The sequence below is a fragment of the Carcharodon carcharias genome, chromosome 1, assembly GCF_017639515.1.
Source record: "Carcharodon carcharias isolate sCarCar2 chromosome 1, sCarCar2.pri, whole genome shotgun sequence".
NCBI classification, from domain to species: domain Eukaryota; kingdom Metazoa; phylum Chordata; class Chondrichthyes; order Lamniformes; family Lamnidae; genus Carcharodon; species Carcharodon carcharias.
Window position 1 is genome coordinate 179,781,226 of NC_054467.1, and position 26,848 is coordinate 179,808,073.

The window sequence follows — 26,848 nt, forward strand, 5'->3', positions numbered from 1 at the left end:
GTTTTGTTTTCCTTATCTGAGGAAGGATGTACTTGCTATAGAGGGAGTGCAGAGAAGGTTTACCCAACTGATTCCTGGGATGGCGGGACTGACATATGAAGAGAGATTGAGATGGTTAGGATTATATTTGCTGGAGTTCAGAAGAATGAGGGGGGATCTCACAGAAACCTATACAATTCTAACAGGACTAGACAGGGTAGATGCAGGAAGGATGTTCCTGATGGTGGGGGAATCCAGAACCATGGATCACAGTCTGAGGATATGGGGTAGACCATTTAGGACCGAGATGAGGAGAAATCTCTTCACCCAGAGAGTGGCGAGCTTGAGGAATTCATTACCACAGAAAGTACTTGAGATCAAAACATTGTATGTTTTCAAGAAGGAGTTAGATATAGCTCTTGGGCGAAAGGGATCAAAGGGTATGGGGAGAAAGCAAGGTCAGGCTATTGAATTGGATAATCAGCCCATGATCAGAAAGAATGGCGGAGCAGGCTTGAAGGGCCGAAAGGCCTACTCCTGCTCCTAGTTTCTATGTTTCTATGTTTCTATCACCGTTCTTTCACTGTCGCTGAGTTAAAATCCTGGAACTCCCTCCCTAACAGTACTGTGGGTGTACATTCAGCACATGGACTGCTGCAGTTCAAGAAGGCAGCTCACCACCACCTTCTCAAAGGCATTTAGGGATGGGCAATAAATGCTGGCCCAGTCAGCGATGCCCACATCCCATGAATTAATAAAAATAAAAGCTGGTGTGGCAAATTCTCATAACTGTAAATATGTTACAATAAATTTAGAATGTTACAACCAGCAGTGTTTGAGAATTTTTTGAAACTATTCCAGTCCAATAATACAATAACACAGGAGTCAAATCTTAATATTCTGATAGGAAAAGAGTACAATGTCAGTCGCAGAAAATGAGAGGGCAAATAGAAAAGTGCACTCTTAGAAAGTGAACTGATGAGGACATAAAAGTCAGCTTGAGTCACAAAAGACACTAAAGGTGTCACTTGCATGCAGCAGGTAGCTGGGATAATTGTTAGAACCAATACTAGAGAATCATAGATGCTGTTAGAACTGAGAAAAGAAAGATGTTGTTGATTTTGCTGGTGTTAAACTGGGAGAGGTGACTGCTCTTTTGGATCAGTTGGAATTGTGCCAGCCTTCAGTCTAATGTGAGCACAGAAAGACAGAGTTGGATGTTACCAGTAGATGTGCGAAATATTATTTTGAAGGTGTCCCTGAATGTGAAGGTGTCTAGTCGAACTTCCTTCCAGGGGAGATGGGCAAATCCACGGGAGGTGGGAAAGCCATCTGACCCCCACCACTCTCCACATCCACCCTCCCCCCTCCCCCACCCTGTAAAATGCAGCTCCTGGGGTGGGATTCTCTCTGGCAGCAGCATGGGATGGTATTCAGTGACATGGATTTTTTTTTAGACCCACTCATGGTCCTCCTAGCCACATCAAAATAAGTAGCTATTTGTGAATACTATCTGGCCAACCGTTTACGAACTATTGAGGCCTACTTATACACCTAAATGGGTTTCTGCAGAAGATACAGGGGTGAAATGGAAGAAACTGCAATGAAAGTCAATCTGCACAAACAGATGAGGCTCGTGCCTTAATAATGCTGCTGCATGGATGACCCTGGGCAAAATAGCAGAGATTGGGATCATTCCAGGAACAAAACAATAAGGGCAGCATTCTGATTTTAAGGGTGTCACATCCCTGTTCTCACCAGGAGATAAGTCAAAATTGACTCCAGTTTTTTTTTTGGTTATTTCTTCCAGAATTTCACAATGGTGTCTTTCAATAATTAAACCATCTCAAAAAATAGTATTCAACATATTTTTAAAATGTTATTACGTATTAATCATCAAAGCTCATTATAAGCAAAATTTTAAGGATTGAATTTCAGTTTTCCTGCAAATTACAATTAAACCATTTCAAACAGCATTGTTACTTTTCGGTAAAAAAGATATTGTAACAATTTAAAGTATGTTCCAAATAACATGAGCATGTGAATTGGCAAATAAACAAAAGAAATATACACAGGTTTCTATCATCACTGTCAATTTTCACACTGTGTATCAGGCAAGTTTCCACAAGCCCACATTTAAATGTTTTTAAATTGATAAGAAAAGTTTCCAAAGCTACACAAAAATTGAATTTGCATTAAAAGTAGCATAAACATGAAACCCATTCAATCGCCAACGTGCAACCATTTATTGTTCTGTGAGCAAGAATCAGGCACGATTTGCCTTTTCATGACCACTCACATCTCTAACCAGCTGCACAATCAGGAGTGATGGGGTTTGACATGCGTTTACAGCAGTTTGTGTTGGCTGCTGTTAATTAAAACTTTACAGCATTTCTGTCTCTTTGTCAACAATAGCTGATGAAGCCACATTGCTGATAACACATCTGAGGGACATCACCAGCGGAAATAAAATCAAAAATGTCCAATGACTTGTCCACAAGCCGGACTGAATGAAAATAATATTGACATAACAACAGTTGTGTAGGAGAGAGATAATTATAAAATCAGCTCGAAAAAATGAACAGTAAATTTATGCAACCAGGACTTTCAAAAACACAAGCCACCATTAAATCTGAGGATATTGAGTAGCCTTTTACATGTATGACTAAAAATAAACATGGGTTTCTTTAAAATTTCAAGTGACCAAACAATTTCAGTAACATATATTTCATGTGTCAGGTTCCCATTGATTGATCCAAGTACAAGCAAATTGCAATCTAAATAGCGACAAACAAAAATGCAGTAACTTTCCATTAGATTTGTTCACTTGTTTCATTAAAATTTACAACACCAGTTGTTTTCTTGATCCAGGTTAAATATTTGTCTGTTAGCCGGGTATAAATGCCAGGGTGTCTGGCAATCGCACAATCCTTCCCAGCTGAAGAAATTCCAACAATTACCTCCTTCCGACTCAGGGTCTTTGTTTTGCACATTAATGGGCCTCCTGCGTCACCCTGCAGAAAAAGAATTAAAAAGTTATGCATAAAATACTTTTATAAAATATGTAAGAATTCACAAAATGTACTAATGTTAATGACAAAGTTTGGGTTGCACACAGTTTTCATCAAATCACTTACTTCGAGCCACATAGAAATTTACAACACATGAACAAACCATTTGGTCCAGTTACACCATGTTGGTGCATTACCCTCCATGCGAGCAAATAGTTCTAATACATATAACCACCCTGTTCTCATTGGCACCACAAATGGTGCCAGCACTTATCCAAAAGGGTAGTGGCTAAGGGCCACACCCAGAAACTTCCAACAGCAAAGTAGAAACACAGAAAATTAGACTACAGTGACTCTTGCTTGACTTTTTAATAGCAAGTGCATATTTCATTCACAGAATCTTAGCGGCACAGAAGGAGGCTATTTGTTCCATCATGTCTGCACCGGCTCTCCAAACGAGCACTCTGACCTGGTGCCATTGCCCTGCCTTTTCCCCGTACCCTTGCACATTGTTTCTATTCAAATAATTATTTAATGCCCTCTTGAATGCCTCGATTGAACCTGCCTTCACCACACTTCCAGACAGTGCATTCCAGACCCTAACCACTCATTGTGTGAAAAAGTTCTTTTTCACTTCACACTTGCTTCTTTTGCAAATCACTTTAAATCTGTGCCCTCTCATTCTTGATTCTTTTACAAGTGGGATTAGCTTCTCCCTATCTACTCTGTCCAGCCTCCTCATGATTTTGAACATCTCTATCAAATCTCCTCTCTGCCTTCTCTCCAAGGAGAACAGTCCCAACCTCCCCTCATAGCTGAAGTCTCTCATCCCTGGAACCATTCTTGTAAACCTCTTCTGCACTCTCTGCAATGTGTTCACTTCCTTCCTATAATATGTGATTCACGTCTGGTGAACAAGTTATTTTGCCTGCCCTCTCAGATGACTATCAAAATTCCATGATACTATTCAAAGAGCAGGAAAGTTATCCATGGTGTCCTGGCCAATATTTGTCCCTCAATTAACATCACAATAACAGAGTATCTGGTCATTATCACATTGGCATCTTGGGATCCTGCTATACAAAAATTAGCTGTTGTGTTTCTAACATAAGACCAGTGACTACACTTCAAAAATACTACATTATAACACACTTTGGGATATCCTAAGGCTGTAAAAGGCAGTATATAAATGCCAGTTCTTAGATATTTTATTCCTTCTATATAGTCTCTATCACAGAAGCTAAATATCACAGTGTATCCCAGTGCAGAGTCTGGTCTCCGGGTAGTCATACCCCTGAGGTATCCCGGAAGATGAGCTGGGGGACCCCTTGAAAGTTCCCATGCACTGACTACATGGGGATTGCACGGAAAGTTTCAACTTACATTGGAACCTTCCAAAACTCCTATCTGAAGTCCGAGACTTTGGATGGTTCCGACTTACTTGGCAGAATAGTTATCCAGGAAAAGTTAGAAGGATTAAAACCAGTTCTAGCTCCTGGGTAACTATACTATTGAACGCCTGAACCCCCACTGGGCCCCGTGACAACTCCCCCCACCCCGACTACCCTCCTGACACCCCCCCAGCCCCCTGTTTAGGCCCCCCCCCAACCATTGACTATCCTCCTGACCCCCCTGACTACCCATCCACCCTCACTACCACCCACACCCCAATACCCCCATCCCCTAACCCAACTGCTCCCATGCCCCCAAATACCTCCTACCTCCCCACCCTAGATAGTTGCAACTACCCCCCAACACCACCCCCGACCACCCCGCCCCCTTGACTACCCCGCAAGGCCCCCAATCCCTGACTTTCCTCTCCACCCCGACACCCTCGACAGGCTACCAAACCCCCAACCCCTGACTACCCCCCGGCCCCCTACCAACCACTCCACCTGGCCCTATCCCCAACCACCGGACTCACCCCACATCCACTTACCTTGCCACTTATCTTCTCTCCTAGCTTGTCAAAGGTGCTGGGACATTTAAACTTTGTGGAATACAGCAGCTCATGCTATAAAAAGGCTTTGGTTCCCACAACGATCCTACACTCCGCGAGAAGCACTCCAGGATCAGGTACTCCACATTTCTCAGCAGCCCCGGGTTGGAAGCTGGGGTGAGAAATGTGGCGTTCCTGTCTAAGGTAAGAAAGTAGGAGCAGAGTGGCAATCCGAAAGTGACTGCCACTCAACATAGGATTCCAACCATTAGCCAAAATCTTCAGGTCGGCGTGTGGGGGTAGGCCCTGCTCACTGACATGTAAAATGATGCACGGTGATGTCAGGCGTGCGTCCCGACGTCACTGCGCATCATTCAGATCTTCAGTTCGGCAGGCGCGCACCAGAGTCAGTTGCATGCCCGCCGAACAGTCAGAGGCATATTAAGGCCATTTAAATATCAATTAAACTAATAAACTGAGCTGCCCATCCAACCTTAATGTTGGCGGGCAGGCAAAGAGCCCAAGCGACCTTTACATTTTTCATGAAACCCCATCCACGGGCGGGATGAGGTTTCATGAAGGTTTTTGAACTTCAATTAAAATTTTTAATAAAATTCATGGACATCTCCCAGCTCATGTGACACTGTCACGTCATGCTGGGCGGGCCTTAATTGGCCCGGGCAAATAAAGTGGCGGCACGCAGCCGATTGCGGCCAGCGATTGGCTGCATGCCCCCTCACCCGGCCATGCCCGCTCCTGCCCAGCCCCCCATTGGGGAGAAAATTCTCCAGATATATCTACTTCTAAAAATCCTTCAAATGAGAGTTTGTAACTTACCAGGCAGGAATCTTTTTTGCCCTTTTTATCGCCTGCACAAATCATGTTGTCTGTTATAACTGGGTTCCTATTGTAATATTTTTTACTATTACAGGCTTTCCGGTCAATCACAGATACAGGTGCCTCTTTCAAGGTGTCAGACAGTGTTTTATCGCTGGGACTGGTTTGTCCCCATCCAATGATGGTGCATTTTACTCCAGATTTAAGGTCTTTTGCGGAAGTTGGCAGGTTCAGGATTTCTATTTCCTTCTTCTTAATATTTGCACCTTGTGCTAACTGGAACAATAAGAAAAATGTTATTGTCTCTCCTTGCTTCTGAGTAGCTGCAGTCAAGCACGTAAATTGCAAGTAATTAATTTTATTGTGTCATTTATTTTATTCAAATGCAAAGGGGAGAATTTTCCCCATGTCGGGCGGGCTGGTCAGGAGCAGGTGCGGACCCGATCAGCGCCCACAATTGGGTCCGTGCCACCATTTTACGTGGGTGGGCCAATTAAGGCGCGCCCAGCGTAGTTCACGACCCCCAGGCATAGCGGGAGTGGGCAGGTAGCAGAGGGCGCGCTCAGACTGCCAGGTCCAATGGCGACCCGGAGGCTTGTATAAGTGAAGGCCTGGCAGCCTTGGAAAGGCTGCTCACAATGGCTGGGAGGAGGGCTCTGCAGAGCGGCAATGTTGGTGACGCAAGGCTGGAGGATAGGCCATTGGGGCAGGCGAGGCCGGAGGGTAGGCCAGCGGGGCAATGTGCCCCTTGTTTTTCAGATGAGTGCTTAGCTGCTCTCCTGGAGGAAGTGGCAGCACAGCAGGAGGTTCTTCTTCCAAAGGACGGGAGGTGGAGGCCTCCCCACCTGACCAAACATGTATGGGAGGAGGTGGCCGAGAGTGTGAGCTCCCATGATGTGGTGAGGTGCACATGGCTCCAGTGCCACAAAAGGTTCAATGGTCTCCTGCCCTCGAGAAGGGTGAGTACCATGTTGCCTCAAATCACTTAATGCAGCTGCCACCCTTTCCCCCAACCCCACCCCCTCCAACCCCCACCAACTCTGAGTACAGTAACGACATTGAATCACTCACAGCAAGGATCCCTCACTGGAAGTGACAGCAGAGATTACCTATGCCCAGTTCACCCTGAGACGGTTAAGCAAGGATGTGTTCTGCATCCACAGCTTGTGTGACACTGACACCCAGGGTATAGAATGGGGTTGAAAGTCAAGGATCTGCACCTAGGCAGAGTGCTGGAACTGCAAAGCATGTTGAAGTCAGGGTGCTAACATGCTGGGAGGTGAGCTTCCAGCTCTGGTGTTTGCGCTCCACGCGCTTGTGCCTCCTTGCTTAGCAAAGTGACGCCTTGTGGTGCCATATGTGAAGCAGGCAGCATTTGGGCAAGGGGGGTGGGATCAGCCCTGGTTTGTTTGGGTGAGTGTACACCAGCTGCTGGGTGACAAAGAACTGGAGTCCTACAATGTCCCACTCTGGCTGGGTTGGCAGAGATACGATGGGAATCCAGGTGCAGGCAGGACTAATGAATGGAAAAGACCGTGCACAATGTGTCGGAACAAATGCAGACTGGCGGAGGGCAGGCCCAGTTGGCCATCCTAATGGCTTTCGAGCAGCAGGCCATGGATCTTGAGAGGCATCATGCCCCCAGGTCCATCGGTTGCGGTGAGGCTGGGGTGCCACAGGGAGGTATGTTTGGTGAACACTCAGGCCACAATGTGTGTCCCAGAAACCATGTCACTGCTGAATGCTCAGTGATTGAAGTTTGCAACATGGGTTGACCATTGATTATGGAAGGATGGGCGAATAATGATCCAGGAGAGCAGCATGCAAGTTGACATTGTCTGCACCGTAACTAATCAAATGTCCTTTTTCTTCCTTTCAGCATCACCGGAGCAGGGCAGGGAGGAGGAGGCAGAGGACCCACCTCTCACTCCTGAAGCCCCAGAACAAATCCACTCACCAGCGTCACACCATCACAGCCAGGCAGGTACTAGTGTAGATACTAGCGCCTTGGTGGGAATTAGATCTTCGACTAGTGTCCCGGGCATGGCAGTGAGGGCACTTCACCCTCGCTTGAGGTGCGGGCAGAGAGTGCCCAGGGCGCCGACAGTCGGAGGACTGCTGGGGACCAGGTACATGCTCAGTCAGTGGCTAATGATGTGCCTCTGGAGTCGTCCGTGAGGCAGCGAATGCATCCGTAATATTTTGCTTTTAAATTAGCAGAGTCAGCAGGCTGTCTCAGATGCCACTCCCAGCGAGGGGGCAGCACCAAGATGTAGCACCCGTAAGCGTAAATTTAAGGCACCTTGAGTACACCATGGGTTTCTCACTGGTGCTTTTATGTTGGCCCATAATACTTTGTGGAAGACTTGGTGTGATATCCAACACTGTTTTTGTTTTACTTTCTGAAATTACTTTTGTTTACTCAATAAATTTTGACATGTTGCAATGCCTCAGGGTGATTCCTTACTTCTGCAAGTGGAAGGGAACCCATGATGTTATGAGTGAGTTGTTTGAGATTGAGCTTAGTTAATGTTCCTATCCAGGCAGATTTAGCACTCAGGTATCGAGTGTGGAGCCTACAGCCCTGTCGTGTGTTGAAGATCCATCTGTGGGGGCTAGCTGAAGGTTCTTTGGATTAAAGCTTCCTGGGTGTCCCTGTCTCCCTGGAATATGCCCGGGTCAGTGTCTACTCCCTCAGCTTTTCCCTGTGTGTGCTCATCCTTGGACTCGCTGCTGGACTCATCGTGTGCATCCGGAGCAACTGTGTTCACATCTTCCTCGTCTACTGTGTCCCCACTTTCCAGCGCAAGATTGTGGAGAGCGCAGCATGCTACCACTATCAGCAACACACGATCTGGGGGGTACTGGAGTGCGCCCCCTTATCGGTCCAGGCATTAGAAGCGCATCTTGAGAAGACCAATGGTTCTCTTCACCATGGCCTTTGTAGAGGCATGGCTCCTATTGTACCGCTGCTCAGCTTCTGATATTGGAAGGCAGAGAGGCGTCATGAGCCTTTTGAGGGGATAACCCAAGTCACTCAGCAGCCATCCATCAAGCCGGGCTGGAGCATTGAAGAGCCCCGGCACCTGGGAGTGTCTGAGGATGTCGGTGTCATGGGAGCTGCCTGGGTACCTTGCACAGACTTGTAGAATCAGCATCCTGTGGTCACACACTATCTGCACGTTCATGGAGTGGAAGCCCTTCCTGTTGACGAAGGCACCAGGCTCATCTGTTGGTGCCTTGATGGCCACATGTGTACAGTCTATAGCATCCTGGACGTGGGGGAAGCCAGCAATGGCCACGGAGCCTCTAGCTCGCTCTGTCTGGCTGGCCTCATCCCAGCGGTAGTGGATGAAAGTTAATGCATGCCTGAGTAGAGCCTCTGTAGCCTGCTTGACACAGTGTGGACAGCTGATTGGGAGACTCCACAGACATCACCCATCGAGCCCTGGAAAGAGCCAGAGGCATTGACGTTGAGGGCAGCTGTGACCTTTAGAGCCATTGGCCTGGGGTGCCCACCCACACAGTTTGCAGAGCTCTCAGGGCCTATCATCTGACAGATGGAGGTGACTGTCTCCCTTGAGAGACAGAGCCTCCTTCGGCACTGTACTCAGACATATTGAAGTAGCTGCTTTGCCGCCTGTAAACCCTGGGAGCAGGATAGTGGCACCTTCTGCAGCCCCTTCTGCCTTGCACTTCCTGTTGGCCCTGCGCCACTTGTGCCTGCACCTTTCCTCCCAAAGGTGGATCCCCTGGAGGCTGAATATGGACTCCTGGCCTCCTCCTCCTTCTGGCCCTCTCTTTCTCCTCAGAGGAGATGCCTCCAGTGAAGAGCACAATCTCCATTCCCAGGGTAAGGGAAGGCATCCTGAAAGCTGCAGGCCCCAGAAATGTTTTCTACTGTAGAGGCCTGACCAAGGCTCTTATTCCTGTCCTAGCAACTGTACAAGTTTGGAAGTCTTCCCGCTCAGTCAGGCAAGTATAAGTTACTTTCACACGTAAATACCCCAAAACATCATATTCGTGACCCCACTCACCCCTCTTATCCTGCCCATGGATGAGGTTTATACAAATGCTTCCAACCTGCCTGCCCGTTGTGCCCATGCAATGTCCTGAAGATTGCATGGGCTGCGAAAAATTGAGATCAATTGCTGCCTCAAGGGCCTTAACTGGCCCATTAATTGATGGCGGGCACGCATCTGAACTTATAGTGTGCCCGCCTTCCCAAGTATCACGATGGCGTGCAATGATGTTGGGAAGCTATTTTACATGCGGGCATGCAGGGCTCACCCCTACACGCCAATGGGAAAATTCTGACCAAATGCAAAAGTTGGAAAGACCAGTCAGAAGATACAAGTTGTTGATCATGTGTTGCTCCAAAATGTCCCTCCAGTCCTTTAGTTCAGGGCCTAAGTGGACAATTTGGGATGTGTGAACCGAGACAGTGAAGTGTGAGTCAAGCATCAATTGCTGGGAACATCACATAGTATGAAGTATAAATCTAATATGGTTTACAATGTAAATTAATACAAACATAACGGAATCAAGACTATTCATTTATACCTTTTCACCCAATGAGCTGCCAAAGTCACATAAGGAAAATTGTGCAAAAATCCTAGCCCTTTCTTTTTAAGTCAGGTTGGTCACCAGTTCCCACACATTGGGCAGGATTTTACGTCCCATGGGCGGGTATGCACCTGATCTGATCGAGTGTCCTGACGTCATCATGCACTTGCGCGATATTTCAGTCGGCAGGCACGCGCGAGAGTCGGCAGCGGGCGGGATGAGGTTTCCAAAATTAATTTGTACAAACGTTTTGACATGGGCCAGGATTTTACAGTTGGCATGCGGGGTGGGCCCGACACACTGGCGTGTAAAATGCTGTGTGACGGCGCCAGGCGTGCGTTCCGATATCATCGCGCTGTCTCACGATGTTTCGTTCAGCAGGCATGTGCTGGACTTGGCTGTGCGTCCGCCGATAATTGATAGGCTTATTAAGGCCACTGACAAAGTAATTAATATCAAATTTACGCTGCCTGTCCAACCTTATGGTTGGCGAACAGGGGAAAAGACGAAGCGGCCTTTACATTTTTTAAGAAACCTCATCCACAAGCGGGATGGAGTTTCCTAAAGCTTTTATAAATTAAATTTTTAAAAATTCTGAAAAATAAAAACATGTCCCATCTCGTGTGGCACAATCACATGAGGGGACATGTTTCACTAAATTTTTATTCCATTTATTTTTTTTTCTAATGCGCTTCAACCTCCCTGAGGCAGCTGCTTGCCTCAGGGAGATTGAAGCGCTCTTTCACGCGCTCACGTATTAATTAACCAGCCCCTGTAAAGTGGCGGTGTGGAGTTGATCGCGCCGTGACCGCCCCCGCCCGCTCCCGCTGAGCCCACCCAACTCGGGGAAAACTCCGGCCATTACTTTTATTATGCATGTGAACGAGTACCTACGTGGGAACATTTTTTCACATTTTCAAAATCTTTATTTTTGCTTTTATAATTCTTCAGCTCCCTGAGGCCGCTCCCTGCCTTCAGGGAGCTTTCAGTGCACGCTTTCCCACACATGCACAGACTTTTGAGCTTGCACCCCTCTCGCCTCCCCACCCCGGCAGCGCTGAGCTTCTCAGCGTGAAATGCGGTCGGGGGCCGATCGCAGGCAGCGAATCATTTCCCAGCCATTCTCAGGCCCACTTGGCATGCCTGCCTGACGACTCGAAAATCCTGCCCATTGAAGATATTTACAGATAGTTTCTTGAACAATAATTACCTCTAGGAGCATGATGTCATTGTCTATTTTATTCTTGAATTCAGGGTGTATGAAATGCTTTTTAACCAAAATTTTTTGTTCAGCCTTATCTTTCTTTTGGAGTGATTGAGCTCCAAGAACCACTGTGGCTTTCGTGTCCTTGATCGACCTGTAGGTTTTGAATCGTGAAATATTACTTGGTGAATCAACAATAACTTTCATTTAAATTGCACTTTTAATGTAGAAAATCATCCAAAGAGGTTTCACAAAGTTGTTGTCTTCCTTATTCTTTGTGGGATATGACTGTCACTGGCAAGGCCAGCATTTTTTCCCCATCCCTGATTACCCTTGAACTGAGGAGCTTGCTAGGCCATTTCAGAGGACAATTAAGAGTCTGCATATTACTGTGGATCTGGAGTCACATGTAGGCCCAACTGGGTAAGGATAGCAGATTTCCTTCCCTAAAGGACATTCTCTTTCCTGAATCATGGTATGAGTACTTGTTCCATGGATGTGGATCAACCTTCTGGTTTCTCACTCTGTTCTTCACAGATGAGCTTTTCCGAGGAGCGACAACTGAGCGAGTCCCTGCTGCAGAGGCCAACTGTGCTGATCGCTATCATCGCCCGGAACACGGCTCACACCCTGCAATACTATCTAGGGGCCATCGAGAGACTGGACTATTAGTGGACCAGATGGGCTTTTATGACAATTAATGGTAGTCATTGATTTACTGAGACTAGCTTTATATTCCACATTGATTAATTGAATTTAAATTACATCAGCTGCCATGTTGAGATTTGAACCCCGGTCCCCAGTGCATTAGCCTGGGCCTCTGGAGTACTAGTCCTGTGTTATTACCACTACACGTCTTTTCTATTTCTATATGTTGATGCCCACCCAACTGCCAATTTAGTTTAAACTTTCCCCAACCAACCAACCAACCAATGAACAACCCCCCCACCTCTCCCCTGCAAGGGCATAGGTCAACCTGTCCCTTTTGAACTGGAGCTTCCTGTGCCAGAACTGGTCCTAATGTACCAAGAATCTGAAGCCTTCCTTCCTGCACCATGCCACAAGCCTTGCATTAATCCTCCATATCTTTATATTTCTAATCTGGCTTGTTCATGGCGATGGGAGTAATCTAGATAATACTACCTTCAAGGTCCTACTTTTTAACTTCCTCCCTAGCTCCTGAAAATCTGACTGTAGGACCATAATACCTGCTCTATCTCGGTTATTAATACCAATGTGTGCCACAACTTCTAGCTCATTCCCTTCCCCCTGCAGAGTCTTTATTTTTGTTTTTACAATTCTTTAGCTCCCTGAGGCAGTTCCCTCTCCATGATATCTTTTACCCTGGCACCAGGAAGGCAATACAACATGCGGGACTCATAATGGTGATTACAGAAATGCCCTAACTATGGAATCTCCTATAACAACAGCATTTTCACATTTTGCCATTCTCTCCTGTGTAGCTAGTCCCTTGCCCATGGTCTGCATTGCACTCCTTCAAGGTATCATCACTCCCAGTAGTATCCAACACTGAGTAACTGTTTGAAAATGGCGCACACCCTGAAGGATCCTGGACTTCCTACCTCTTCCTACTCTTCTGAATAGCCACCCATCTACTATCCTGAACTCACTCTCTCTGTTGGGTGGCTACTTCCTAGAACATACACTCCAGGAAACTTTGAGCCTCTCTATTGGTCCACAGTGACTCTAGTTGCCCTTCAGGCTCAGAAATCCTGAGCTCAAGCTCAAGTTCAAGCTTCTAGAGACACATCCTACACACACAGTTCCCCCAAGAAACATGAAAATGTCCTGGAGATCCCATATGGCTCAAGAATTGCAACAGGTCTCAGCTGCCCAAATCTATTCCCTCTTTTAGGATCTAGTTAGTACTTTGTTTAAATTATTAGTATTAATTAGTGTCTTTCAACCTCAGCTCTCAATATTCATTGCCTTTGCTCCCTCTCTTGGACTGCTCATTTTATAAAATGCCCGAACAGTACCTTTTCCCTCACTACAGAATTCCCTCACTTACTAAATTGTAGAAGAGGTACTCTGTAAAACTGGATTCCATGCTACTTACTTATCTCTGTATTTATGCATCCTGTTACTTCATCACTACTATCAGGTCAATAGATAACTCCCACTAAAATCTTGCAACTTTCCATTCCTCAGTTTTACTGAGAGTTTTCCTACAGTCTGCTCATTCTTACAGATATGCCCTCTTCCTAATGCTGTAATAGTGTATTTTATTAACATATGTACTCCTCCTTTTCCAATTTCTCTATACTTTTTAAAACCTTATGACCTGAATATTTATCTCGCAATCATGCCCTGCTTGTACATAGATTTCAGTGATGACCATTATGTCATTCCTTCAAGATTAATTTGAGCTTCAAACTCATTTATTTTGATTCTTAAGCTGTGTGCAGTTGTGTACAGCATTCTTCATTGCAAACCTGCCTTTCTCTTTTGCCCTGATATTTTTTTCTCATACATTTTAACTGATCACATGTCTTGTTTTTCATCACCCCTGTTGCATTTTATTAGTAATTTTATTGTTATTTCCTATATTGTTTTTTGACCTTGAACTTCTTCTTAGGCAGTCTTGGGATTGAGGATTACTTGCTTCCACTCTGCTTCAATGGGTTCTGAGATGGCTGATAAGTCCAATGTGCGATCTGCAGACTCTGTCACATGCCGGACAGATGGTGCTTGAAGGGTAGGGAGATGAGGCGTTTGGAGGTTTGCCCTCTCTGATGCCTCGACTTTGCCTCTGCATTCTCCTGACGAAGTCTCTGGATGTTTTCAGTGCCTTTCCAAATAAACCCTCTCCAGTCACAAGCCAGGGACTCCCATCGGTGTGGATATTTCGCCTCTTCAGTGATGTTTCAAGAAAATCCCTAAAGCGTTTTCACTGTCCACCTGGGAGCCTCTTGCCACTACCGAGTTCCGAGTTTTGGGAGCCTGGTGTCAGGCACAGGGATGATGTGTCCTGCCCAGCAGAACTGGTTTTGATGCTGGACATGTTGAGTTGGGAGAGGACACTGCTGTTGGATCATCTTTCTTACCACAGGATTTGGAAGATCTTGTGAAGGCACTGCTGGTGGTGCTTCTCCAGTACTTGGGGGGGCCTGCTGCAGGTTGTCCAAGTCTCCGAACTATATAGGTGCGTGTGGATCACTGCTGGCCAGTAAACGATGACCTTCATCTTGCATTTGGGATTCTAGTCCTCAAATACTCCATTCTTCAGTCACCCAAAACCAAGCTGGCACATTGGTGATTAATTTCATCGTCTATGTCTGCCTTTGAAGAGGCTTGCAAGATAGGGAAAATGGTCCATATTTGCCAGGATCTCACTGTTGATTTTAACTGACATGAGCGTGAACTACCTACACGATCTTTAACACTACTTCTGAGCTGGACTTTACTCTCATCTCTTTTTCAAACTTTTTTTCACTTATTATTTCTGCCTGAGCCCTCTGCCAATTTATTAGTCTAAATGACACAATTGACTGCCATTATTAGGGCATGCAATTTATTGCAGTATGACTTCCCATGTCAAATCCCATGATTTTGACCTTCCAAAGTGATTGCCCAGTTATTTTCTCCACCCGCTGCTGATTTCACTTAAATCACCAACCTATGTTAAAGTACCTGTGAACAGAGCACAGCTGCACATTTCCCATTATGAAGATTAGTTTTACGGTGACCAACTGGAAACATTCTCCAATGTTAAGTGGTAATGAGAGGTAAAATGCTAGTACCTTAAAATTGTCTGTAAGTAAAATTAAAATGCTAATAAGTGGAGAAAATATGCTCTGTAACTTCTTGGTAGTTTAATTTGCCAGCAACTATCCCATGGCTTCTTGCATTTTTTTTCAAATCACTTCCTTGTACCATAATAGATAGCGAGATAATATTAGAAACAGCATGGAATTATAGTATATACAGAAATGCAATCATTATATATGCCAAAGTTACAGTTGCAATAGCAGTGAAGTCCTCTTATGCCCAGGACCTAGTAAATCTTGATTTTTAAAAATTCTTTCTTGAGATATGGGTATTGCTGGCTGGACCAACAATTATTGCCCATCCCTAATTGCCCTTGAGAAGGTGATGGTGAGCTGCCTTCTTGATCCTTTGCAGTCCATGTGGTGTAGGTACACCCACGGTGCTGTTAGGGAGGGAGTTCCAGGAGTTTGACCCAGAGACAGTGAAAGGACGGCAATATATTTCCAAGTCAGGATGGTGAGTGGCTTCTAGGGCAACTTCCAGTTGGTGGTGTTCCCATCTATCTGCTGCCTTGTCCATTTAGAGGGAAGCAGTCGTAAGTTTGGAAGGTGCTGCCTAAGTAGCCTTGGTGAGTTCCTGTAGTGCATCTTGTAGACGGTACACATTGATGCCACTGTTCGTTGGTGGTGGAGGGAGTGAATGTTTGTGGATGTGGTGCCAATCAAGTGGACTGCTTTGTCCTGGATGGTGTCAAGCTTCTTGAGTGTTGTTGAAGCTACACACATCCAGGCAAATGGAGGATGTTCTATCACACTCCTGATTTGTGCCTTGTAGATAGAGGACAGACTTTGAGGAGTCAGGAGATGAGTTACTCACCGCAGGATTCCTAGCCTCTGACCTGCTCTTGTAGCCACAGTATTTATATGGCTAGTCCTGTTCAGTTATAGAGGGAGATTCAGCAACGGTAATGCCATTGCATGTAATGGGGCGATGGTTAGATTCTCTCTTGTCAGAGATGGTCACAGTGTGTGTGTGGCACAAATGTTACTTGCCACTTGTCAGCCAAAGCCTGGATATTGTCCAGGTCTTGCTGCATGTAGACATGGACTGCTTCAGTGTCTGAGGAGTCGCGAATGGTGCTGAACATTGTGCAATAATAAGCGAACATCCCCACTTCTGACCTCATGATGGAAGAAAAGTCATTGATGAAGCAGCTGAAGGTGGTTGGTCCTAGGACACTGATCTGAGGAACTCCTGCAGTGATGTCCTGGAACTGAGATGATTGACCTCCAACAACCACAACCATCTTCCTTTGTGCGAGGTATGATTCTAGCCAGTGGAGAGTTTTGACCCTGATTCCAACTGACTCCAGTTTTGTTAGGGCTCCTTGATGCCGCACTCAGTCAAATGCTGCCTTGAGGTTAAGTGCAGTCACTCTCACCTTACAGATGAGGTGAACAGAGAAAACTAAAAATCCTAGTTAAAGGTCACCTGACATAAAAGAAAATAAAAAACTGATGAAAGGTCAACAACCTGGGACATTAACTCTGTTTCCCTCTATACAGATGCTGCCAGATCTTTCTAGGATTTCCAACATTTCCTGTTTTCACTTCAGATTTCCAGCATCCACTATCTTTTACTTTTATAAAAAATAATTAAACCAATATTGTCAGAAGTTGCTGTTTCACTGTGTCAACTGATTGCATGTTGGAGGCTCTGGTATCTATTTTCAGCTGGCTGCACCTTGTTCACATTCCTGGGAGCAATTTGGATTGTCAGATCCAGATGGGAGCTCAAATCAAGCACGTTTAGATGTGCAAAGAACATAGAACAAGAACACAAGAAATAGGAGCAGGAGTGGACAACATAGCCTATTGAGCCTGCTCCATCGTTCAATGCAATCATGACTGATCTTGGGCTTCAACTCCATTTTCTCACCTGCTCCCCACATCCCTGAATTCCCCGAGAGACCAAAAATCTGTCTGTCCCAGCCTTAAGTGTATTCAACGATGGCACATCCACAACACTCTGGGTAGAGAATTCCAAAGATCCACTACTATTTGTGTGAAGTAATTTCACCTCATCTCAGTCCTAAATGATAGGCCCCTTATCCTGAGGCTGTGCCCCAAGTGTTTCAGATTCCCTAAACAGTGGAAACAATCTCTCAGCATCTACCCTATCAAGCCCCTTCAGAATTTTGTAGGTTGCAATGAGATCACCTCTCAGTCTTCAAAACTCCAGAGAATATAAGCACCATTTACTCAGCCTCTCATCGGACAGCCCCCTCATCCCAGGGACCAAATTAGTGAACCTTCGCTATACCATCTCCAATGCAAGTATATCCTTTCTTAAATATGGAGACCAAACCTGCACACAGTACTCCAGATGCAGTCTCATTAAAACCCTGTACAATTCTAGCAAGACTTCTTTATTCTCATACTCCAATCTCTTTGAAATAAAGGCCAACATACCATTTGCTTTCCAAATAGCTTGCTGCATCTGCATGATAACTTTCTGTGTTTCTTGTGTATGCACACCCAAGTATCTTTGGGTGTCAACACTTACACATTTCACACATTTTAAAAAATGTTCCGGTTTTCTACTCTTATGAGCAAAATTAATAACTTCACACTTCCCTGCATCATACTGCAAGTTCCGCCTACTAACTTAACTTTTCTATATCTCTTTTCAGCCCCTTTGTGTCCTCCCAACAACTTACCTTCCCAACTTGCTTGGTATCATCAGCAAAGTTTGATACATTATTCTATGTCTCTTTATCCAAGTCATTAATATAGATTGTAAATAGCTGAGGTCCCATCACTGATCCTTGCGGCACTCCACTATTCACTGCCTGCCAACTTGAAAAAGCCCCATTTATGCCTACACTCTGCCTTCTATCCATTAACCAGTAAAGTTCCATTAACCATTAAAGTAAACCATAGTCTTGGCTATTAAATTTGTAAACCCAGTTTGACAGCACACTGGAATTAAACCACTAATTTACAGTCTGAAAATTTGTATTGTTCCCTCTAATTTGTCCAAGACAATACATCAATTGAGAATAAAATGAACAAAATATCTTACTGTTGACAGTTTGCTGCAGTCATCACCCATTTTGCTTGGATCAAAGTTCCTCCACATACATGTTTGTTGTCAGCCTGGATGGACACCATATAAGGTCTTGAATGAGGTTTAACATCGCGACCACCGATGATTTCCATGCAATGATCTATAGGAGGGGAAAAAACATAACTATCACAAAGAGCATTCATTTTCGTGAAGTTTCAAACCCAACTTTTCATATACTTACAGCCCTGGTCAGCTAAGACACTGATTACTAAAACAAAGAATGCCACCTGAAGCATTCTGAACATTGTGTTCAAATTCAAATGCTTAGTCCACGAGCAGCTCTTGTAGTGTTCGTGGAGGATGTGGTTTATCAGGTTTAGACTGAAGTGACACTTTGTGTTCTTATAGCGATAAACTGTTATTTTTCTTACCGGTTTTATCAACATTTTTAATGTCATAAAGATATAGTTCTGGAAACAACAGTACGCCAACGCTCACATTTGAAAATGATAGCAACTCACAATTTACCATAACGTGCGACGTTCTTGCTGTCCAAGGGCATATAAAGAGGGTGGCATAAATGTTGTACACAACAAAGCAAGTTACATTTAAATTTGAATTTAGATTTTTTATTCCATTCTTATTTGTCTTAGTTTATTAAGATTGGCTGACACCAAGATATCAAATACTAAAATGTAATGTCCTTGCTGATCAGGAAATACATGCAAATTCTTTGTTTTTACTGGGAAATACTCCAGTGTCTATTGCCTTCATTCTTTAATGCACTGCAGTATTTGCTGTTCATTTTGGCATTCCCGTATATCCCTGACCTAACAAAAAAGAAAAATATCTGAATCTGCTGGAAACACCAGCAGCTCGGTCAGGATTTGTAAAGACAAAGGCAGGTTAATGTTTTGAAACATATACTCTTCATCAGAAACATTTTTGAGACACAGGTAGTGCAGGAATCCCCAAGTGAGCCAGGTGCCTCCATTGTTCTCTTCTCCTTCGTCTCCGCTCTCTGTTTGTCATGAGGCATACAGTTAGGTCACCAGGCTCCATGCTCCTGATGTACTCCTCCTGCAGGATGAAAGAGAGAGATGCATGGGTTAGCTTGAATTCACTAAGAACCTCTCTTGGTTAAGTCTGAAGGCGCCTTAACACATCCTGGAGAGTGCTGGCCACCACTTGGATGGCCAGTGTGTGGTGCGCTGTATGGCTGCCCGAAACCCCACTCACCTCTGCCCTACTACACCTGACCAATTGGCAGCAGCTTCACCCACTAGACTGCAGGCTGTGCTCTCAGCTCAGGTGCAGGCATTTTCCTAACACGCACAGCAAGACAACACTGTTAACTTGAACCATGGGGGAGACTGGTCCACACCTTAATGATGACATTGCAAGGAGCTGTAAGCACCTCCACCAGTGACGGCTCCATGGCCAGCTTTCGCAAGGAGATTGTACAACATGCCCAGTTGTCCAATTTTTAAAAAAGAGCTGCCTTCTTGAACCGCTGCAGTCCATATGGTGTAGGTACACCAACAGTACTGGTCAGAAGGGAGTTTCTGGATTTTGACCGAGGATTTGGTTCTGCAGTCCACTAAAATGCTCATTAGTTTGCAGTCAGTGGCCAAGGGGTGAAAAGCTCTGGAGCACTTGGTGGCACTTTCAGGCCTCTGCATTGCTTGAGTGAGCAGATAAGCATGAGGCCCGACTCCATGCATGTCAATGTGGCTGCATCTGAACTGTCTCAGCTGCAGAGGAATGGTCACTTTATACAAGGTTTCATTGATGCATGGTTGCTTCCCTCCCCCTCCACCCCGCAAATGCGTGTGCACTACTTTTACCCGCAGGGCAGCCCTTGCCCCCACCAAGTCTCCCAACCACAGGGCAGCCCTTGACACCCAACTCACCCCAACCGCAGTGCAGCCCTCACCCCCCAACTCGCCCCAACCGCAGTGCAGCCCTCACCCCCCAACTCGCCCCAACCACAGTGCAGCCCTTGACCCCCTAACTCACCCCAACCGCAGTGCAGCCCTTGCCCCTCCCAACTCGCCCCAACCAGAATGCAGCCCTGCACTGGCACTGCACGGTTAGCCAAATGGGCAAAAGTAACTTGCCTGTGCCCTCGCCTGAATGAGCGTCGCCTCAACCTTGAGGTCCAAAACACGACCCTCGTGATCCCTGCACTACGTTACTTTGCTCTCACCTCTGAGTTCCCCTCGAAATGCAGCTTGCCAGGTGCATGCCTTATAAATGCTGTTGTGAAAACACTTCAGTGTACAATCAGGCCAACATGCCTGGATGATCCATGTTGGGGGATGATTCCGGTGTTCAGGGTGTGAATCTAATATTTGGCCTATCTGCCATATTGCCCACTCACACCTGCCATGATGCCCAACACCAACATTAACTTTATTACTGTATAATTTTTCTTTTTGAATTACTCAGAATTAATCATGCGTGTTCACATCTGTCAAGTTTTAACCAAGCTGTCGTACTATATGCGAGACCAATAATCTGAATTTATATAGCACCTTTGATATAAAGAAACTTCTTAAAATGCCTCTTAATTTAGTGTTAAGAAAGCAGCGCTGAACCTGGGAGGGAGAGATTAGGATGGGTAACTGTCTGCTTGGTTGAAAAATTGGTTTCTGAGGAGGCTTTGAAAGGTGGAGAGATCTGTAGAGTTTTGTAGAAAGAGTTCCATGAAATATGACTGAAGTGGAGGAAAGTCCTGCCATAATGACAATGGTGTAGTGGCATTGTTGCTGGACTAATTATCCAGAGACCCAGGGTAACACTCCGGGGACCCGGGTTCAAATCCTGCCACGGCAGATGGTGAAATTTGAATTAATTAAAAATCTGATGATGATTATTGTTGCAAAAACCCATCTCCTTCACTAAGGAAATCTGCTGTGACTCCAGATCCACAGCAATGTGGTTGACTCAAAAATGCAATGAAACTGGATGGACCACCTGGCATCGACCTTGGCACCATAAATGATAACGGCAATCTCAGCCTTGTTAACATCTGGGGGCTAGTGACAAAACTGGGAGAGCTGTCTCAGGCTAATCAAGCAACAGCCTGACATAGTCATCTTCACGGAATCATATCTTACAGATAATATCCCAGATACCACCATCATGGCACAGCACATACCCTGCAGAGGTGGCGGCACAGCAGTAAACAGTCCAGAGGGAGTTGACCTGGGAGTCCTCAACATCGACTGCGGACCCCATGAAGTCTCATGGCATCAGGTCAAACACGGGCTGATTACCACATACCGCCCTCTCTCAACTGATGTTGAATGCGACTTGGAGGAAGAACTGAGTAGCAAGGGCACAGAATGTACTCTGGGTGGGGGACTTGAATGTCCATCACCATGAGTAGCTCGGTAGCACCACTGCTGACCGAGCTGGCCAAGTTCTAAAGGACGTAGGTGCTAGACTGGGTCTGTGGCAGGTGGTGAGGGAAAAACATACGCAATCTCATCCTCACCAACCTGCTTGCCGCAGATGCATCTGTCCATAGTATTGGAAGAGTGACCACTGCACAGTCCTTGCGGAGACAAAGTCCTGGCTTCACATTGAAGATACCCTCCATCGTGTGGTGTGGCACTACAATGGTGCTAAATGGGATAGATTTCAAACAGATCTAGCAACTCAAGACTGGGCATCCATGAAGCAGCAGAATTGTACTCGAACACAATTGGTAACCTCATGGCCTCGTATATCCCCCACTCTACCATTACCATCAAGCCAGGGGATCAACCCTGGTTCAATGAAGAGTGCAGGAGGGTGTGCCAGGAGCAGCACCAGGGATACCTAAATTGAGGTGTCGACCTGGTGTAGCTATAAAACAGGACTACTTGCATGCCAACCAGCATAAGCAGCAAGTGATAGACAGGGCTAAGCGATCCCACCAAATAATCAGATCTAAGCTCTGCAGTCCTGCCACATTCAGTTGTGAATGGTGGTGGACAATTAAACATCTTACTGGAGGAGGAGGCTCCAGAAATATCCCCATCCTGAATGATGGAGGAGCCCAGAACATCAGTGCAAAAGATAAGGCTGAAGCATTTGCTACAATCTTCAGCCACAAGTGCCGAATGGATGATCCATCTCGGTCTCCTCTGGAGGTCCCCAGCATCACAAATGCCAGTCTTCAGCCACTTTGATTTATTCCACATGATATCAAGAAATGGCTGAAGGCACTGGATACTGCAAAGGCTATGGGCCCCGACAACATTCCAGCAATAGTACTGAAGACTTGTGCTCCAGAACTTGTCGCTCCCCCAGCCAAGCAGTTCCAGTGCAGCTACAACACTGGCATCTATCCGGCTATGTAAAAAATTGCCTAGGTATGTCCTGTACACACAAAGCAGGACAAATCCAACCCGGCCAATTACTGCCCCATCAGTCTATTCTCCATCATCAGTAAAGTAATGGAAGGGTTCATCAACAGTGTGATCCAGCGGCATTAGCTTAGCAATAACCTGCTCACTGATGCTCAGTTTGGGTTCCACCAGAGCCACTCAACTCCTGACCTCATTACAGCCTTGGTTCAAACATGGACAAAAGAGCTGAATCCTTGAGGTAAGGTGAGGCTTGACATCAAGACAGCATTTGACCGAGTGTGGCATCAAGAAGCCCTAGCAAAACCGGAGTCAATGGGAATCAGGGGAAAGCTCTCCGCTGGTTGGAGTCATACCTAGCATGGTTGTAGTTTTGGTTGTTGGAGGTCAGGCATCTCAGCTCCAGGACATCACTGCAGGAGTTACTCAGGGTGGTGTCCTAGGCCCAACCATCTTCAGCTGCTTCATGAATGATCTTCCTTCCATCATAAGGTCAGAAGTGGGGATGTTTGCTGATGATTGCACAATGTTCAGCACTATTCACGACTCCTCAGATACCGAAGCAGTCCATGTGCAAATGCAGTAAGACCTGGACAATATCCAGGCTTGGGCTGACAAGTGGCAAGTAACATTCACGCCACACAAGTGCCAGGCAATGACCATCTCCAACAAGAAAGAATCCAACCATCATCTCTTGATGTTCAATGGCATTAACATCACCGAATCCTCCACTATCAACATCCTGGGGGTTACCATTGACCAGAAACTGAACTGGACTACCCATATAAATACTGTGGCTACAAGAACAGGTCAGAGGCTAGGAATTGTGTGACGAGTAACTCACCTCCTGACTCCCCAAAGCCTGTCCACCATCTACAAGGCAAAAGTCAGGAATGCGATGGAATACTCCCCACTTGCCTGGATGAGTGCAGCTCCTACAACACTGAGGAATCTGAACACTGTCCAGGACAAAGCAGTCTGCTTGATCGGTACCACATCCACAAACAGGCACTCCTTCCACCACCAATGCACCATAGCAGCAGTGTGTGCTATCTACAAGATCCGCTGCAGGGATTCACCAAGGCTCCTTAGACAGCACCTTCCAAATCCACGACCATTAACACCTAGAAGGACAGGAACAGCAGATAGATGGGAACACCACCACCTGTAAGTTCCTGTCCAAGTCACTCACCATCCTGACTTGGAAATATATCGCCGTTCCTTCACTGTCGCTGGGTCAAAGTCCTGGAACTCCCTTCCTAAGAGCACAGTGGGTATACCTACACCACATGGACTGCAGTGGTTCAAGAAGGCTGCTCTCCACCACCTTCTCAAGGGCAATAGAGATTGGCAATAAATGCTGGCCCAGCCAGCAAAGCCCACAACCCATGAATGAATGAAAAAGAAAGCTCTTATCAAAGTCACAAATGGTACCCTAAGTGACTGTGACGACAGTAAATTATCCCACTACATCCTTTTTGACATATCTCCAGACTTTGACATGTTTGGTTCCTCTCCACCATCATCCAGCTGAATTGGACTGTATTCCACATATTTCATTCTTAGCTATCTAGTCATGCTAAAATGTCCCAAGATGCTTTTCAGGACTCTTATCAAGCAAAATTTGGCACCAAGCCACATGAGAAGACATGAGGGCATGTGGCAAAAAGCCTGGTCAAATAGATGGGTTTTAAGAAGCATCTTAAAAGAAGAGTGAGGGCAGGATGAGGAAAGGGTTAGGGAGGCTATTCCAGAGCTTAGGGCCTTGGCAGTTTAAGACACAAATTTGAAAATAAGGATAAAAGTTTTCAAGGCATTGCAGAGCAGGAGCCAACGAGCACAGGGATGATGGGTGAAAGGGATTTGGTGCAACTCAGGATACCGGCAGCCAAGTTTGGATGGGCTCAAGTTTACTGACGGTGCAAAGCGGCATGTTAGCAAAAATTGGAACAGCCAAATCTAGAGGTAACAAAGACATGGAAGAGGGTTTCAGCAGCAGATGAGCTGAAGAAGGGGTGGATACAGGCTTTGTACTTTAAAGAAAACTGTCACTTATCTTCAAAGAATTGCTTTAAGTGCTGTCTCATTAGCCATATTTATTTTGCACAAGGTGCTGGTCAACATATAGTTGCATTTGTGTCGCAGTTTCCAAGCCGCAATACATACACTTGTAAACCACAGAGTCTTTCACACCTATGAAAACTTTACGCATGTTCACACTGAATTTCAACTGATATTTTTCAAACCACAGACACACTCTTGTCATTTAATGTTGTCCTGAACTTAACAACATTATAATTCTGAATTTTACTTTAAGTAATGAAGATAACTATTCTACTGTCTGACTTTATAAAAAATAATTGAAGGAGAGCAGTACTACGAGGGAAAGTATTCTTAATCTACTCTCAAAATATTGCAAATAAAACTAATTTAAAGTTCAGCGGTCTTAATGGAGAACTGTTCAGTCCATCGCACAGCCAGTTGGAGATGTCCCATGAGCAGCATCATGAACCAAAGAACAGTAGGGTCGATTTTGAGTAACCTTGTCTGTAGGTAACTGGGCTATAATGGCCTCAAAATGTAGCCTTGTTGCCCTGTTAACACTGAAGGTGCAGATGGCGTTATTTTGAAAAGGGAAATTGCTCGCCTGTTTTAGGTGATAAGCCTCTTTTAATATGTAAATCAGGGACTTATGAACAATTTGGAAACTAGGCATCATATCAACTGGTAGGGCGAGGTGACATCTTGATATCACCACTTCCCTTCTGGTGCAACAGTATTTGCATTTGTTTTCTTCATGAGTTTTTGCTCTCTGCTAATCTGTCATGAGGAAAAACAGAGCAAAGATCATACATTACCCCATATGAAAAGGAAGAAAATTAGACAGGAAAGAAAGGGAAACCAAGATTTTTGAAGCTGTCTCTAGTCCTGGAGTGGAAATGGAAGTTCTGTTTGACAGTAAAGTTATCCTCTGAGGATGCCAACAGATGATAGTGATCTAAAGGCGAACCTTTAAAAGGGACTTCTGAAAGAATAAAGAAACTGATGAAATGAAGGAAAAGATTTTCACTACCCCATCTAAAGGTGTGGGTGAGAAAAAAGCCAATATTTTCCACTCAGGGAGACAAGAAGAGAAAATGCTGGAAACTATCAGATTTCCAGCATCCGCAGTATTTTGCTTTTGTTTCACTCAGGAAGAGGTGGATTGAAAATCTGAGCAGGCATATGGAGGTGTGCCAGCCATCATCTGATTGGCTGTAGTTGGAGTCAATCAGCCAGCCCTTCCCTCCGCACAGCTGCAGATGTTAGGTTTCTTCCTAAATCATTTTGAACATGGTGCAGTTAAGCCACCAACTTTGCAAAAGCTATGACCCCTGGCAGGCCCAACTCCCTGCACTCAGACTGCTTCCGTGGTGATCCCAGCCCAATCCATCATGGTCCCACTGGCATTGGAATAAACCTGGCCGTGTCCATAGCCGGATTCCTCCCACTTCCCATCGCGGTGCAATTACCCAAGCTGATTCCTCCCATTTCTACTATAGCCTTGGCCTATTCTCTGAGCTTCTTGAATAGTGACATGACTTTCCTTTTAGTTAATAATCTCTCTGAAAAGGTAAGGAATAAAAAATAGGGTAGAAGGAAAGAAGACAACAAAAAACAGAGAGATAGAATGGAAAGAATTGGAGAAAGGGAGCAGAAAGAGCAGAGTGCAAGTGAACAAGAAAAGGAAAGAAAGTAAACCAGGGAACAGGAAGAGTGAATCAAAAGAGGGGTGTGCAGAGAAAAAGAAGAGAGCAAAAAATGTAGCAGAAAAATAACAGAGAAGCTAAGAAAAGAGAATAGCACATGGCACAGAAGCATGGAGGAAAGGGGCAGAAAGAAGGGAACGGGGGGAGAGAAAAAGCGAAGGGAAAATGAAGCAAGAAAGTGAGAAGGAGAAAGAGGGATAAAGGGGGAGAGGAAAAGGCAGGAAAATAGAAGGGGCAGGAGGGAAGGAGAATGTAGTAATTATAGTTTTGGGAAATGTTGGACTGTAGATTTAAGAATAATCCTGTGTTGTAGGATTACATGATCTGTGTAAACCAATGGGTTAACAGCACAGGAAACCTCTACAAAGGAGTTCTTCATTAGTTATGGAGTTTGATGCACACAT

The 26,848-nt window shown here is 45.4% G+C and overlaps 1 protein-coding gene across 1 annotated transcript; it reads right to left on the reverse strand.

Moving 5' to 3' along the window:
- Positions 1–1,833: 1,833 nt before the first annotated feature.
- Positions 1,834–18,686, reverse strand: LOC121279806 (granzyme K-like). The gene is made up of 5 exons (XM_041191180.1): positions 18,579–18,686; positions 18,353–18,497; positions 11,543–11,690; positions 5,767–6,042; positions 1,834–2,993 (listed from the first exon to the last, which is right to left on the reverse strand). Exons 1-5 carry the CDS (start codon positions 18,640–18,642, stop codon positions 2,793–2,795), a joined length of 834 nt encoding a protein of 277 aa, XP_041047114.1. The 5' UTR covers positions 18,643–18,686; the 3' UTR covers positions 1,834–2,792.
- Between the last annotated feature and the right edge of the window lie 8,162 nt (positions 18,687–26,848).